The 17,226-nt window shown below is 39.3% G+C and overlaps 1 protein-coding gene across 4 annotated transcripts in view; it reads right to left on the minus strand.

The window, feature by feature from the left end:
- The window catches only part of MTCL1 (microtubule crosslinking factor 1), a 113,309-nt gene that overhangs the window by 42,936 nt on the left and 53,147 nt on the right, over nt 1-17,226 (minus strand). For 3 of the 4 annotated variants that reach the window (XM_081952782.1, XM_081952785.1, XM_081952783.1), the window contains exons 5-8: nt 10,875-12,200; nt 9,386-9,541; nt 2,362-2,454; nt 776-1,006 (exon numbers count right to left, since the gene is read on the minus strand). In XM_081952782.1, the coding sequence (XP_081808908.1) occupies nt 776-1,006; nt 2,362-2,454; nt 9,386-9,541; nt 10,875-12,200 (1,806 nt within the window). The remainder of the gene's footprint in view (nt 1-775; nt 1,007-2,361; nt 2,455-9,385; nt 9,542-10,874; nt 12,201-17,226) is intronic. The other variant, XM_081952784.1, reaches the window with a different exon arrangement.

Raw genomic sequence — 17,226 nt, forward strand, 5'->3', positions numbered from 1 at the left:
GGATGGTCTTCTGTAGTGAGCCGAAGGACAGAAAGGGGGAGTAGTGAGCTCCCTCCATATATACATACACACACACACACACACACACACACACACACACACACACCATTATTTTAATCTTATTGTACAAATCCTGAGATTCTGAGATTTCTAGAATCATAGATCTAATCTCATATTCGGCAAAAATTAACACAATAGGCTTTGTAATTAACTGCATTGATTTGGCCTCTATATTGGTGATATAGTATATAAAATAATTAGTATATAAATGAATTTAAAAAGAGAATATGCTGCTATATAATTCTTTTTATTGTTCCTGCTTTTAGTTAATACAAAACTCATAATGAACAATTACAATTCTATTTCCGCACACAATATTTTTAAATTCTAATGTAAAGTATCATTTGGTTATTCTGAAGAAAGATATCTTAAACTGCAGGAGAGGCAGAAAAATGTTGGGTTTGTAAACATATTGTTTTATCCCACAGTCTTACGGCACCTTTAAAATTTAAAGGTAACAGATAACCTGGGATATCTGCACAAATGAATATCTATTGCTACCTTTTCTCTTTGATAAGCCTAATTAGTTTCAAGTACCAGTTTGATATCTTTTTTGTTTAAAAACATTGTGACAAGAAATTACAATGCCACAATGAAGGTAGTTTTGGCATCTGAACTTGAAGTGATGTTATTTCTTAAAATATCTTTTGCCTATAATAAAACTATTATCATTATATTTCTAGCTTTACTCCATTAAATAGTATGGGACAGTTACCTCAAGTATGTCTTCTTCTTGCTTCTCTATTTGCCTGCTATGCCGCCAATGTTTTAGCAACCATTTTAATTTCACATATAGGATAAAAATGTTCTGCTTAAAATGTCTGAGTTCTTGATCCATCAGAATTTTCTCCTGACTCCAAGTTTTCTCTTCTAGTTTGTTCTGCAAAGTCAAGCTTTGTACCTCCAAATCTTTTCTTTGCAAGTTTTGCAGATGGTCTTCTTCCAACTTTAAATAGAACAAGTATGCATAACATGAATAGAATATTGTCTTTAAGCAGCTTGTTACTGGAATCTGCCCCCCACATCCATTTGAGCAAACAAAACAAAGACAAAAACAAAAAACCCCAAGATTGCCAATTCTAATTATTATCACCTGATTTTATCAAGAGATCCATCTTTCAAGAAACTCAAAGATCTCAAGTTGAAGACTCAATTTAATTAACTATAATAGCCTTCTGAGAAAAAAAATTACACAGCTCATTTATTGTAACAAGCTGGATTAGATTTCTATAGTGTAAGCATTTGAATTCTCTGGGCATAAACACTCTCTCTTCACTGAATTCTTTCAATGTATTGCTTACATGATCCTGGACTTGATATTGTTATATGGGGGACTACAATTCCTAACTTCATTTTCAACTAATAATTAGAAAAAGCAATAGGGTATGAGTCTAATTATTTATGTTCCCTGTGGATGAGGAATTTTTTAAAGGAGTAGTGTGCTATTTTTATATGATAAGAAAGAGAGATTCTTATTTTCCAAGCCAATTGTTGAAAGGGTCTTAGTAATGAATCATCCTTGAAAATTTTGATAGATCAAACTATCCAAAGAATATGTCTATGATTATGAACCATCCAGGGATAGAATATGAAGAATCTCTCTCGATTCAAATGTTCGAATATCCAGCAAAAGATTTCAATGTTGAGTTTTTAAACAAAGAAACATACTATATATAGATATGTATACATAAACACATTGTCAATTAATTAATTATCACTACTAAAGGTTTACTGTTCTGTAATCCATCAATCAACTGATGATTCATCTATCTATATCTAAAAAACCAAACATTACGCAATCATCCATAATTTCATATCCGCTTCATCTATAATAAATCATATTAAAATAATTTTAAAAGAGCAATTTCTAGATTCTCTATGCAAGATTCTTTTATAAAAAGTATTAGAAAAACAATTTTCACATTCTAATTTTTTTCAGTATATTCCAATTACATTAGTTTTACAATAGCAGCTTACAATATATGGAACTGGATGCACAAAAAAAATCAAAGTGAGAATGACAAACCTTTATACCATATTATATTCCTATAACCAATAATATTCCTGTAATCATGTAATCCATTTTCCAAATAATATGGCTGGCAGTCAGAATTTGATTTCTATTTATACATGAAAATTATATAGATTAAAAAAATCAATTGGCCCTTAAAACTGTTTCAGAAATTCTTAATTATCCACAACCAAATATATATAATATCTGAATATTTTCCACAAATATATGGTGCTTCTAATAGTAAGCAAACCAGATGAAGTTTTCCAGTAACTATTTAATGTATTTACCTGAATTATCCTTTCTGAAAAGGTTTCTTGCTCTTCTTGTCGAAGTTTCACCTCTTGTTCTAGCTGAGTCTGAAGCTCCTGTATTGATACATTCTGTACAGGTAAAACATGGCAGTCCTTGAGCTGATAAGCAGGTTAACACTTCTTACAAACAGGGGTGGGATGCTACGGGTTCGGGAGAATCCATAGCCAACATTATGACTGGTTTGGAGAACCTCCAAATCCCACCCCTGGCTGACCCCACCCACCACGCCCCACCCCTGACACCCCACCACACCCCTTCCAGGATTCTCCATGCTGCCTGTTTTGGATGTGAGATAAGTGCAGGGCCCACGCAGAGGCTTGGGGAATGGGGAAAACGGGCTTCCCGGAAGACATGCTATGTTCATAATTAATGAAAAACCTGCACAAAAATTTTCTGTTGATGAATCTGGTGATGCATTACTTGATTGAATGTATATTTAAAATCCATATAAGGATCTGCTTTAGCTATGGTATGGACAGATAGTTTATTTGTAACCATAGTTACCTATGCAGACATACAAGTGGGTTTTTGAAGTGCACAGAAGCACTTACAGAAAGTTATCATTTCTGAAACTTTGGTTTTAAAGTTTATTTTGGTTTCGATCTCATCAGTACAACTCCTAGAACCAAAGTACTTACCGAAGTAAGTACCTGAAAATAGTTAATTTTATTTCTTAAATTTATATTTTTTGCCCTGGAGGAAGAGCCGATAATTCACTGATTTTATTTTCCTATTGTCCAACTTGGTTCCCACTACATCAGAGTCTGAAAAACCAATAAGTGCTTTGGAAAAATTGGAAGGTATATTAGGCTTCTGTGTGTATTGCAAACAGAATTGGTGAAGATGTCTATGTCTGATTATTGTTTTTAAATGAATCCAAATATTCCAATCTGCACTTTCTACATTAACTCATATAGTCTAAGGCTATTTGCTTCTGACAGTGTGAGAACTTAAGTCTCTCAGCTGTTAGCACTTTAATTGCTTGTTCTCTTGCAGCTTTAAATAGTTCAATGGGCATCTCATCTGATCGTAGCGCTTTCTTATTTGACAGCTGGTCCATTGCCTGTCATATCTCATTTTGTAGGAAAGACGATTCATTCACACATTGTGTCTGTACAAATTGTTCTATGATTCCATAACCCGATTTGTAAAGAGCTTCAGTATAGCCTTTCCATCTTCCTTTATTTTAGATCGGGTGAACGAAGGCACACTCAGGCTTCAGAGTAACAAACAGCTCTTTATTAGCACAAGTCAACTATGTACAATCCAGCGAAGGTTCAGTCTGACAGCAGCCCTTTTATAGGGAGCTGTCAGACCCTTCGAGCAATCAGATTGAATCTCTGTTCCCGCTGGAACAGAGGACCTTGGTGTAAACCATTACCCATGTTTCTGGTATCTAACACTTTAATTTCATTTACTTCTATTAGATTTCTTCATAAGTACTAGATCTGTCTTTTGATTTTTCCCATGAATACTGAACTCTAATCTTAATTTTTTTTTCTTTAATCTCTTCTGCTTGTTGAAAGTCTTTATTTTCTTATTTGCTTTTTGCTTGATGTGATGTAGATATATTCAATTGCCATACATAATTTTAGGTCTGACTTTGGCACTTATAAAGTAAATTGTTTTGAAAATCAGCTGAATCTTTTCTTTGGCATTTTGAGAATATTTTTTTCACTTAATTTTTATGATGTCTCTTATTCTTCTATAGCTCCTTAGTTTCTTTTCTACATGGCATCTGTATATTTTCTGTTTTATAATCTGTATTTCAGAATGCTATGGCTCACTGATTGTAATTCTCTATGTTCTCTTTCCTATTATGTATTAAATGTTATTTTAATGCTGTAAATCCCATAATGCCTATGTATAAATTATACATATATGTGGCTTGAAGCTGATTCTCTCAATAAATAAAGAATTAACTTTGCAAAACTCTGTTAACCTTCTTCATTATTTCATTTTACCTAATCCAATTCTCCTGTAATTTCAGATTTTTCAATTTCTCCAATGTTTACATTCCAGTCATTCGAGTTATATTAGTATGCTCTTTCCAAATATTGCATTTAGCCTTTCTCAATTTTGCACTTGGTAATTTTTTTGTGTTTTTCACCATTGCCCCCTTAAGAAGTGTACATTTTTGTACAACATTAATGTTAAATGATACCTTTTGAGTTATAACTAAACACATATTTGCAATATCCTTCTGAACTATCATTACCATTCTTTTGGCTGGCTTCATGCCGTGATACATATTATATTAACTGAGTTGAAGGAACCCTGTTCATTTATTTCAAAAATATTTTCATTTCAAAAAAGTTGTTTTTCTTTGTTCATTCTTTTCACATTCCATGTACTTCAGTTACATCTCTCCTTGTAAAACGAGAAAATCCTCTTTCGTTAACTGACTAGATTTCTTTGTAGGTTTGATCTGACTACATTATCGTCTCCAGTTCTATTTTGAAAATGAATGTCTTTCTGCTTGGAATCTCTTCACCTACCATATAAACTTGTCTCAATGTTCCGGCCATGTCCATACATTTGGCTTGGAACTATGCAGAAATCATTTGCCACTGGTTTGATTTTGGAATTCCTTCTTTTAGTAGCATTATCTTCCCTTAGATCTATGAGCCTTGCCTGTCCTTTTCCTTACTGTGGAAGATTGCTGTTAATGTTACACCACTCATTCACCACATCAGCAAGGGTCACCTGACATGGAACTCCCACTTCCATCTGCATTACTATCAGAATCAATAAAGCTATTGATGCCACTCCACCATAACAGGTCAGTAATCTTTTTCTGCATTTCAACAAGTGTTTTGAATAAATTGGTTACTTTTTTGAAAACATATAAAGTCTCTGCTTTTGGGACAGTTCACATGTTTTTCCTCCATAAAGAGGGAATCTAGCATCAAGTTGGCAATCTTGGATCTTAGAAAAATTTTAAGAGATCATGGTTTTAAACAACATAGGCTATTTAATTTATTAACATACATCTAAAGTATATTTCTGCTAATATCAAGTTTCTTTTTGTCTTGAAGATGTATCTTTTTCATTATTTTTCAGCATAACTAAATCACAATTCAATCAATCCATCAATCCTAGACTTGCAAATCAGAATGCTAAATGTTTTGCTCCCTGCACCTTTAATCCAGTGGTGAAATTCAATTTTTTTTACTACCAGTTGTATAGGAATGGCTTGGTGGGCGTGGCATGGGAAGAATACTGCAAAATCTCCATTCCCTCCCCCCACTCTAGGGGAAGGCTACTACAAAATCCCCATTCCCTCTGCACTCCTGGAGGAAGGATATTGCAAATTCTCCATTCCCACTCCATTCTGGGGTCAGCCAGAGGTGGTATTTGCCAGTTCTCCAAACTACTGAAAATTTCCGCTACCAGTTCTCCAGAACCTGTCAGAACTTGCTGAATTTCACCCCTGCTTTAATCTACTCGTCTTCAATCTAAAAAGTCAATTTATAATATACTTAATGGCCAGCAAATCAAATATTGAATTCACAAATTTGTCTTCCTTCAGATAGACTTTTTATTTAAAATGTTGCTTCAAAATTTAAGAAATTAAGTGTACATTAATTCACCATAAAAAATGATTGAAGTATTCAAAATTTACATTAGGAAAGACCTGAATTAATGAAATCATTGCTTTTCAGTCAATCATTTCTGGTTATTTATTGCTGGCTTTTGATATAAAGATATAGAACCACTTCAATCCAGATTATAGGACTGTACAATTGACAAAATGAGATAAGCGCTATTCCACAATGAACATTTGCAGCCATCCACAGCTAAATGTTCAAAAATGGCTAGTTCTAGGCCACATTATCAATCAGATATTCAAGTAAGAATTTTCTTCTAATTCTTATGGCAATTCTCAATATAGCAATATGACTAAAATAAAATCTCACAGTCTAGTGCCTTCAAAGTGATCATGGAACTCTATATTTTGAAGGCTATGTTCTGATCTTAAAAAATTAGAAGAGATGAACATACAATTGCTATTTTCTCAATTTAGATTCAGATGGGTTAGACTTTAATGCCCATTTAAACTCTGAAGTATAGCATTTGTACAGCATCTACAGGAAACCGCTGGGTGAGTTCATCCATGTCCATGGGATGAGGTATCACCAATACATTGATGATGCCCAGCCACACCGTATATCTCCATCCCGGATAAAGTGGGTGTTGCAGTGGACATCCATTCTGGAGGCTGTGGGGATGGGGAACAACAGATTTCAGCTGACCCATAGTAAGATGGAATGGCTATGGGTGAGCTCCTCTGTAAGCAGGAGTTTTTCGTCTTTGGTCTTGGACACGGTTGCACTATCCCAGACAGACAGGTGTGTAACTTGGGAGTCCTCTTGTATTCATGGCTCCTGTTCAATGAGCAGGTGGCAGCCATGGCCAGGTGGAAATTTCCCCAATGATGCCCTTTCTAGGAAGGGAGGATTTATGCTTGGTCACTTATGTCCTGGTCATCTTCCGATTGGACTACTGGAATATGATCTACATCAGCGGTTCTCAAATAGTGGGGCGCGCCCCCCTGGGGGGGGCGCGAGGCTCCGTAAAGGGGGGCGCGAAGGCTCCCTTTCCATCTGGGTGCAACGGCGGTGAAGGCGTGGGCGAGGCATAATATATCCCACCTGGAAGTGGCAGCACTTCGGACTGTGGATTTTCATTGGAGCCGCGGGCTGGAGCTGTGCAAGAAGCCTGCTCGGGCGGGGGTGGGAGGGAGGGAAGCATGGGACCGCCCGTCTTCGCCACCGCGTAGCTCGCCTCCCCGCCAGCAGCTCTACCACCAGCATTCCGTCTGGAAGCGGAAGCGCAACAGCCGCTGTTGGGGAAGGGACAAAGGGGCGGCGGTCGCCCGATCTTGCCACCGCCACCCCTTCGCCCCTGGTAACGGCGACTGTTGTGCTGCTGCTTCCAGCTGGGATGCTGGAGGAGCTGCTGGCAGGGAGGGAGGGAAGAAGGGCAGAAGGGAGGTGGAAGGAAGGAAAGAAAAGCAGACACGCCGGAGGGAAAGAGGAAAGAAGGCAAGCAGGCAGGAAGGAGGCAGAAGGAAGGAGGGAAGAATGGAACTGGAAGGGAGGCAGGGAAGGGGGGAGGGAGAAAGGAAGGATAGGAGGATAGGGAAAGAGGAAAGAAGGCAGGCAGGCAGAAGGGAGGGAGGTGCAAGGAAGGAAGAAAGCATAGATAAGCAGGAGGGAAAGAAGGCAGGCAGGCAGGAGGAAAGAGGAAGGAGGGAACTGGAAGGGAGGCAGGGAAGGAGGGAGGGAGAAAGGAAGGATAGGAGGATAGGGAAAGAGGAAAGAAGGCAGGCAGGCAGAAGGGAGGGAGGTGCAAGGAAGGAAGGAAGCATAGATAAGCAGGAGGGAAAGAAGGCAGGCAGGCAGGAGGAAAGAGGAAGGAGGGAACTGGAAGGGAGGCAGGGAAGGAGGGAGGGAGAAAGGAAGGATAGGAGGATAGGGAAAGAGGAAAGAAGGCAGGCAGGCAGAAGGGAGGGAGGTGCAAGGAAGGAAGGAAGCATAGATAAGCAGGAGGGAAAGAAGGCAGGCAGGCAGGAGGAAAGAGGAAGGAGGGAACTGGAAGGGAGGCAGGGAAGGAGGGAGGGAGAAAGGAAGGATAGGAGGATAGGGAAAGAGGAAAGAAGGCAGGCAGGCAGAAGGGAGGGAGGTGCAAGGAAGGAAGGAAGCATAGATAAGCAGGAGGGAAAGAAGGCAGGCAGGCAGGAGGAAAGAGGAAGGAGGGAACTGGAAGGGAGGCAGGGAAGGAGGGAGGGAGAAAGGAAGGATAGGAGGATAGGGAAAGAGGAAAGAAGGCAGGCAGGCAGAAGGGAGGGAGGTGCAAGGAAGGAAGAAAGCATAGATAAGCAGGAGGGAAAGAAGGCAGGCAGGCAGGAGGAAAGGGGAAGGAGGGAACTGGAAGGGAGGCAGGGAAGGAGGGAGGGAGAAAGGAAGGATAGGAGGATAGGGAAAGAGGAAAGAAGGCAGGCAGGCAGAAGGGAGGGAGGTGCAAGGAAGGAAGAAAGCATAGATAAGCAGGAGGGAAAGAAGGCAGGCAGGCAGGGGGAAAGAGGAAGGAGGGAACTGGAAGGGAGGCAGGAAGGAAGGGAAGGAGGAAGGGAGGGTGGAAGGAAGGATAGACAAGTAAGAGGGAAAGAGGAAAGAAAGCATGTGACTACGGTGGGAGACGAGGAAAGACCGGTGTGCTATGTTACGCAGAGGTGTACTTATAACAATTTTATAGACAAATGATACTATTTACAGTCGCGCGGGGGGGGGCGCGAAATGTTTTCTTCTTCCTAGGGGGGGCATGACAGAAAATAATTGAGAAGCACTGATCTACATGGACCTACCCCTGAAAAGTAACTGGAAGCTTTAGCTGGTGCAGAGCGCAATTGCAAGAGCCATACTGGGTGCCTGAAGAAGGACACATATAACACCCTTGTTCCACGAACTGCACTGGGTACTAGTTTGCTTCCAGATTCAATGTTCAATGTAAGGTGCTAGTCATCACCTATAAAGCCCTACATGGCCTAAGGACAAGTTATCTATGAAGTTGGCTTCTCCCCATCTCATCAGCACATCTCTTCTCACTCAATTAAGCAAGGAAGGTAGCCTGCAGAGCCCATCAGTCAAAAGTTTCAACTGGCAATGTCTAGGAAGAGAGCCTCCTCTGCTGCTGCCCCCTTGTTGTAGAACCTCCTGCCCACAGAAAATCATAAATACAAGAACACAGTTTTGTTCCCATCACCATTATAGTGCAAATGATTGCTAAATGAATCAGTTGCTAAACGAAGGCTATCTGTATTGGCTATCCTGAGAAAAATGCTAAAAATGGTCAGATTACCATTTCATTAAAATATTAGGTGGCGTTAAATACAAATTATAGGGCTCAAAGGAATTATTCCCTCTATTTTGCCTGGGCTTCTATGACAAACAATTGCTGTTTTCTTTCAATGAATTCTTATTCAGCTGTGCTAACCTCTAGACTGAAACAATTCTTGTTTTCTGGCCTGTAGAATTTAAGGTCTCCATCAGTTCTGCCATGTGGTTCTGTTGTGCCTTGTTGTTGATGAATCTCTTTCTCATCTCCATGGTCTGGGCTGCGCTGCCATTCCATCTGATCCTTTTGTTTGGACTGTTAGGTGCATGGGTGGGGATTGTAACATAAAAAAAACCAGGACAGGGGAGATTAAAAAAAAATGGATAAGGTAGGCAACTGAAAAAACTACAAGACAAAAATTGTGAACAGAAAAATCAACTTAAATGCAGTGTCATAAGCAAGTGACGAGAACAGAACTAAAATAAGGATGAGCAAAATAATGGGCTGAAACATCTGAAAAGCAAAAAAGAGAGAGGGGAAAGAATGCAAATACTGGTTATGAGGCGCATGCAATGGGGATGCATGAGTCAAACCAACAGCAAGCGTATAAGTTATGGAGTATATGGGGATACAAGGCTCTTCCAACCTTATCTGTGCTGTGCAGAAAAATCCCTATTCAGTGTGGCAGCTGTGAGAGTATGAATCCGGGGAAATGCATTATATGCATTATAATTCAAGGTATTAATTATGACCTTTAAAGTGCTCCATGGCTTAGGCCCAGGGTACCTGCGAGACCACCTACTGCCACCAGTAGCCTCCCACCGTCCAGTACGATCCCACAGAGTTGGCCTCCTCAGGGTGCCGTCGGCCAGACAGTGTCGGCTGGTGACCCCCAGGGGGAGATCCTTCTCTGTGGGAGCGCCTTCCCTCTGGACTGAGCTGCCCCCGGAGCTTCGCATAATCCCTGACCTCCGGTCCTTCCGACGCGCCCTAAAAAGTTGGCTTTTCCAGCAAGCTGGCCTGGCCTGTTAATTTTAACTCATTTTTTAAATGTATTGTTCCATAAATTCGATTTGTTTTTTTGGATATATATTTAATTTCTTTTTAACTTTTGGGATGTGTTTTTTTTAAATGTTGTACGCCGCCCTGAGTCCTTTGGGAGAAGGGCGGCATATAAATCCAATAAAAACAAAACAAACAAACAAAACATTATGAAAGGTAGTCTTTTGTTGGCTACAGGACCTTTTTATTCGCCCCTTACTTATGTAAAAGAACTAAAAGCGGGCTTTTAAAGTATATTTCATTCTGGATTTTTATTTTGGCAAGACCTTTTGAAATACATTTCATATTAACAGTGTAAGAGAAAGTATGAGCATATGTGTTTTGTTAAATTAGTTAACGTAACTAATGAAATACAGCATCCAATATAATAAACAACAAAAAAAATCAGATGCTGTTTGTTTCTATTAGCCTTTTTTGTCATGAGGAAAAAGCTTCTGTATGAAAATAGCAGAGTTAAAAAAAAAGGATTTACAAATATTTTACAAATTAATTTCAAAATCATAACAAAACAAACGTGGTAAAATTAGCACCAGAATGCAGCAAGAAAGACTAACAAAACCGTAAAAGAAGTATGGAATCCACCTACCTGGAAATCTATAATTAATTCCTTTCCTTGATTTCCAATGGGGGAATCTCGAGAGATGGATGTCATTGTGGAAAGGAAACTAGAGGACTCTGTAAGGTGTGGAAGAGGGGAAAGATCTTCCAGTTGTTCTTTGAAGCCAGCCCCAATGTTATCAACCTTCTCCAAGAAGGTTTGCAGTTCTTTCTGAAAATGTTTCATCCTTGAATTAATAGTGCTTAAAAGTTCTGCTTCGTTATTGTTCCCTTTTTTCCCCTCACTTTTTTTAAAAATTTGCTCAGAGGAAGCACTGCTATTTATTTGGACTTTTGTTTCATATATTAAATTGTCTGTATCAATGACTAGGCGTTCCATAGCTCTTTCAAGCCTTTCAGCCTCATATTTGATACCGATCAGTGATTCTGAGTTCTCTTTGGCCCTTGATAAATCAATGGAACACAAGTTACTAACTTCTGAGTGTTTTCCACTCCCAAAACCTGATGTCTTTTCATATACATCTTCAGAATCACTTTCACCTCCAATAGGTCCTTCTCTCCTTGGTTGAGGTAGATGACTTTCTTCACTGTCATACTCTTTCTTTCCTGTCTCACTCTCAGCATCACTATCCCTGGGGCTGCATGTTCGCAAACCTAGGTGAGAGGCAAGATCATAGCGCTGCACATTAGATAACAGTACACGATTTTCGTATTGGAGTTTCATCACTTTTCCACTCAGTTCATTGATTTGCATCCGGGCTGACTTCAGTTCTTCTTGTAAGGATCCACTGCATTTGGATGCATTTTCATCAAACCAACCAGATTCTTGTCCAGGGTCAAACTTGAATTTGTTTAATTCATTTGTTAGCTGCTTATTGTGATCTTCAATTTCAGAGATTGATCTCCTAAGAAGTTCTGCTTCTTCTTCTACAAATTGCAAATGATGACGCAACTCTGCAGCCGATTCCACAGGGTCACCATAAGGTGAGGTAGGAATGCTTGAAACACGTTCCTGGTTAAGACTTACTCTTTCATACTGGCATCTCATATCTTCCATCTCAGCCTTAATTCCTCTGTTTTCCACCTCTAGTTCTACTAACTTTCTGCCCAATATGTTAGCTTCTTCTTCCACTAATTTTAAACGAAGCTTCAGTTCAGCCTCTCTTGTGCTCGGTGGTCCTCCAGCCTCTCCAATGGGGAGAGGACTTTCCACATCCCCATAGATGGATTTGTACTTTTGAAGCTCTTGTTCCAATTCATCTTTCTCTCTGCTTAGCTTGGCCATCTTCTTACGCATCAGTACTGCTTCCTCTTTGGCAAACTGAAGCTGGCACTTCAAATCAGCACTGTCTTCCTGCCAATAAAAGCAACAAATATGTAGATAAAAGGGAAAAGACAAACATATTCTGGCTATAGCTCTGTAAAACAACTTTTTCTACACTATTATGTTGGATTTCAACACCATCATGAGTATATGAGGACATCAAATTAGGACACACATGCACACACATGCACTCTACAAAATTTAGTTAAGTAATTGCTAGTTAAATGTTGGTTAAAAAAATTACCTTGCAATAAAGTTCCAGAAACTGATAAGTTATAATACAAATGTTGCATACTTTTAAATGAAGAAAAAACCAATAATGTAGAATGTAAAAATTGAGATTCCTTTTTTTTTACATTAGGTTATTCAGAATATAAACTTTTAGATTCCTTTCCACAAAATAAGTATTTATTCCAGCAAAAACAAATTATAGATTAAGTGAAAAACCAAATTATATCATTTAAAAAAAAAGCTATAAGAAATTTCATAATTTCCAATAGAACAGAATATATGTAACTCACATTTGAACTCAGAGTCCTTAGAGCTCTCTCTGCTTGGCTGTATACTTGCAGGCATTTCATTACCCAACTAGGAAACATCAGTGTGAGTAAATGTGAAGCTGCTCATAGCTTCCCAGTTGAAACTATGGTTGAGTCTACCTATGTGTTGTGAAATTAAGGAGTTTTTATCATGTCTACTGAATACTAGTAGGGATGCAGGCTCAGTGGCTAAGATGCTCAGCTTGTCGAACAGGAAGGTTGGAAGTTCAGCGGTTCGAATCCCTATTGCCACGTAACAGGCTGAGCTACCGTTAACTTGTCCCAATTTCTGCCAACCTAGCAGTTCGAAAGCACATAAAAAATGCAAATAGAAAAATAGGAACCACTCTGGTGGGAAGGTAACAGTGTTCCGTGCGCCTTTGGCATTTAGTCATGCAGGCCACATGACCACGGAGACGTCTTCAGACAACGCCTGCTCTTCGGTTTTGAAAAGGAGATTTGCACCGCCCCCTAGAGTTGGGAACGATTAGCACATATGTGCGAGGGGAACTTCTACTCCCACTCCACTGAATACTAGTCAGTGTTATGGATGTGCTCTGCTAATCTTTTGCCTGCCTCTCCTACATAGTTATTGCAGCCCTTACACTCTATGTTGTAAATGACTCCTGTTTTTTTCTTCTTGGGCTGCCGCTACTGGTCTTTTAGTTTATTTAAGAGGTTTTGGAGGTCTGTGGTTAATTATTGTGCTATGGTGATGCCATGTGGTTGTAATAGTCTGTTGGTTGTTTCTAAGTTTTTGATGTATGGTAGTGTAATCAAGCAGAAAATATACCCCAGTGAAGAGACTATCAAGGAAAAAACGGTCAGGGCAAACTACTGTATCTAGACAAGGAACAAACCCCCTATTCACACACACTAATAATGGAATGAATACAAACAAATAAGCCTAGAGATCACCAAGGACTCAACACTTCATAGTCTATCAGGCATGCTGAGATATCCCATGTCAGATGTTTGTTTTTCAAAATAAGGTCAGACAATCTGCTCCACTCTGCTTAGGTACATTATGAATATAATGCAATATTCATATAGACACAACAAAGTCAAACTGTTACTTATAATCAGTGACGTGCAGTCAGGGGAGGCAGGGGAGGCACAGCCTCACCACTGTCATCATGGAAAGAAAAAAAATGTAAAAGGAAAAAGGTGAGAGCTGAGGTCAGGCTGAGCTTGTTGCTGCCTCACCGTGGATGACTCTGCTTAACTGTTTTAAAAAGCCTCTAAAAAAGCGCCCTCTACCATGTGCCCTCTGCATGGAGAACTGCATGCCTCATCTAGTCTGACTTTAGGCATTTTAAGATCACTCGAGTAGAGTTAAGCAAGGGTTAAAAGCCTAAAAATTCCTGACGTAAGTGAGGCACGCAGTTCTCCTGCCTCATAGTAGAGGGCACTCGTTTGGGCGGGGCTTCTTCAGAGGACACGAGGCAAGAGCAGAGTTGAAATCCTCTCTGAAACAGCAGGAAAAGGCACGTGTGGGTCGGAGGGAGGGGGAGGAATTCAAACTTCAAAGTGTAGTTTGATTGCAGGCAGAGCCACATTGCCTTTTCAAACCTGTAATCAGTGAAGCTGGGCTGGATCCTTCCGGGGCTGGGGGAAAGTGTGTGTAGTCCAATCCAACTTCTCTGTGTTTGTGTGTGTGTGTGTGTGTGTGTGTGTGTTTGAGAGAGGGGGGAGGGAGGGAGGGAGGAAGGAGGGGAAGGGAGAAGAAAAAGAAGGAAACTTCTTTCGCAAAGGTGAAAAACAAATGCTGTCGCTTTAAATCGGACCTGAGCATGCCTGGTTGTGGAATTCTGGGAGTTGAAGTCCACAAGTCTAAAAAATTTGAAACCCACCACTGGGTCAGTGTCTCACCAGACATAAACCTCACTGCAAGTCACTGCTTATAATGCAGATCAAATATCTCTCTGGAATTATTAATAATATAAATTACTGTAATATTATATGTCATCTATCTTTTGGCAGTCTCAACAGACGGTAGCACTTGTTTCATTTTGTCAGTACTGTAAGCTAAGTTGGGTTAGACTGGTTAGTACTTGGGATGCCTGACACCAAAGAATTCCAAAATGGCATATTAAAGAAAACACTGATAAGATGACATCTGCAAATACTTCTAAACCAAGAAGATTGCATAGATGTGTCATGCCTTCTTAAAAATGCATGTTACTCACATGAAAAAAGTAGGTATTAAATAGAAATAAAAAAACAAGGCAACATTTAAAAGTGTTACATATAAGTTGAATACCGATTCATTTCTGTTATTATTCATTGTATTTACTGAAATTTTTGTCAAGAAAGCGGTTTCAGAAAGGTGAAAAAAGCAGTTTCTTAAAAGAGAAAAATTCATCAACAATTGATGAGTAGCCTACTAAAAAGAGTACTTGATGGAGACATCATTTTAGAAATAGTTTTCCAGCATGTTTATTAATAGAGCCAGTTTGATAGGTTGAACTAGAAACTAGAATTTTAGTCCTATCTTAGGCACAAAGACAAGTAGGTGATTTTAGGCCAGTTATTCTATTTCAGTCCCAAGAAGAAAGCAATGGCAAACCATTTCCAAAAAATGTTGCCAAGAAAGCTGCATGGATTTATCATTGTAATCGCCAGGAGTCAAGACTGACTCAAAAGTTCAAAATGTCTGTATATTTTGACTGCCTTAATGAAAATGAAAGCTATTACTACAGAATCAAGAAGATAAATCCATTTTTTATTTCTGTAAATATCCAAAATTTATTTATTTTCTTTTTTAATTAAAAAAACTCAATTCTTATCTTAGGTATGAAGCCAAACATTCAAAATTATTATTCCCACATATAAAACTTTTACACACACAGACACACACACACAGACACACACACATAAATACATATATATATACACATATTATAATAGATGATAGCTGTCAGAGGAGGCATGCTGTGAGTCCTGTCAGATTGATTATTCCGGGCGGCAAGGTCCAGGAGGAGGGCCTTCTCTGCTGTTGCTCCTGCTCTCAGGAACATCTTGCCCCCCAATGTGAGGTTGGCCCCAACCCTCCTACCTTTTTAATGGTCCAAAGATGTGGTTTTGTGAGTCGACTTGGGCCCCCAGTGGGGGAATAGTGCAATGGAGGTGGCTTATTAAGTAATAACAGATCCTCCTCCCCCTACTCTGTCCCCCTCACCATGGGTCTTTGGTTTTAATGTTTGATTTTTATATTTTAACTTATATGTAATTCTAAGCTTCCCAGAGATACCGTGTGGTAAGATGGGCAGCCAATAAATTTTATAAATAAATAAAAAAAACGAATAAATAAATAATCATGGTAATCCAAAGAGAAATACATAAGGAAAAAATGCAAATCCAGTACCACTGAAGTTAAATAAACAATATAATAAAAGTTCAGTCCAATAAAATGCAGAAGGATTAATACATATTTTCTTTAGAATAACACCAGTCTCGTTAATTCAATTTCTTTAGAAATCTGGGATATAAAGTTCAAAATCATATGTGCATCAAAAAAATGAAAAAAAATTAGTTTAAAATAGTTTTTGACTTTACTGTTTTGTATTTTATTTTTCCTATTGATATGAAATAATTCAGCTATTATTTATCTGTTTAGTTCACTATTTGCCCTGTGAAATTCTTAAAATGTAGATGCTTATATGTGTATGAAATCAGTATGCACAATCAGTCCTTTTATAGACTGAAGAGGAGTCTACTTATCAGCAGCTGAGAGCAATTACCGCTGGTAACTTCGCCCTTGCTCTTTGCGCCTGTGGGCGTGGCGGTAATGAGCATCTAAGAACTCCCTGCTGATGTCTGAGTCACTGTCCCGTGTCTCCTCCCCACTGCTCCAAGGCATGGCATCAGGAGCCCCCTTCCTTTGGCTCTCACCGCTGCTCTATGCCTCAGGCGCCTCCTGGTGGCCGACCAGACTCTCCGATCCCTGCTCAGAGTCAGAACCCTGCCCAGGGTCCTCCACATCCTCCAGAGCCAACTCATAGGGACCCTCGCTGTCGGAGTCTGGTGGCAGCTCCAACGGCTCCTGCTGGGCCACAACAGGTTTATATATAGGTTTGTCTGCTCATATAAACAATTATTTTAGTGTAAGGATGCATATGTATAAAATGTATTGAATTATTTCTGCCTTACTACACAAAGGGCTCTCAAAACAGGACTTTCTACTCAGACACCAGTATCGGAAAAGTGCAGGTGCATGGAAACAGCTTGACTACCAAATAGCTTGAAATATATATTAGATGCGCACATGATGAGAAACACTCAATACGAACAAATTAGGACTGCAGTGCTAACGCTGTGATGAGGTCGAAACTTAATCACAATCCCATACATAAAATATGTATATATTTTATATATTTGATTAGCTGGGTAATACAAACAAAAAGATATAATGTCCCATTACCATCTCCTCAATGGTTTTTTTGCCAGCCAGAATGCACTTACTGGAATGTCAGCAAAATGAAATAGCAACATAGCTGTTGCCCAGGAAACTGGGC

The sequence above is a fragment of the Natrix helvetica genome, assembly GCF_964273705.1.
Source record: "Natrix helvetica genome assembly, chromosome: 4".
Classification (NCBI taxonomy): Eukaryota; Metazoa; Chordata; class Lepidosauria; order Squamata; family Natricidae; genus Natrix; species Natrix helvetica.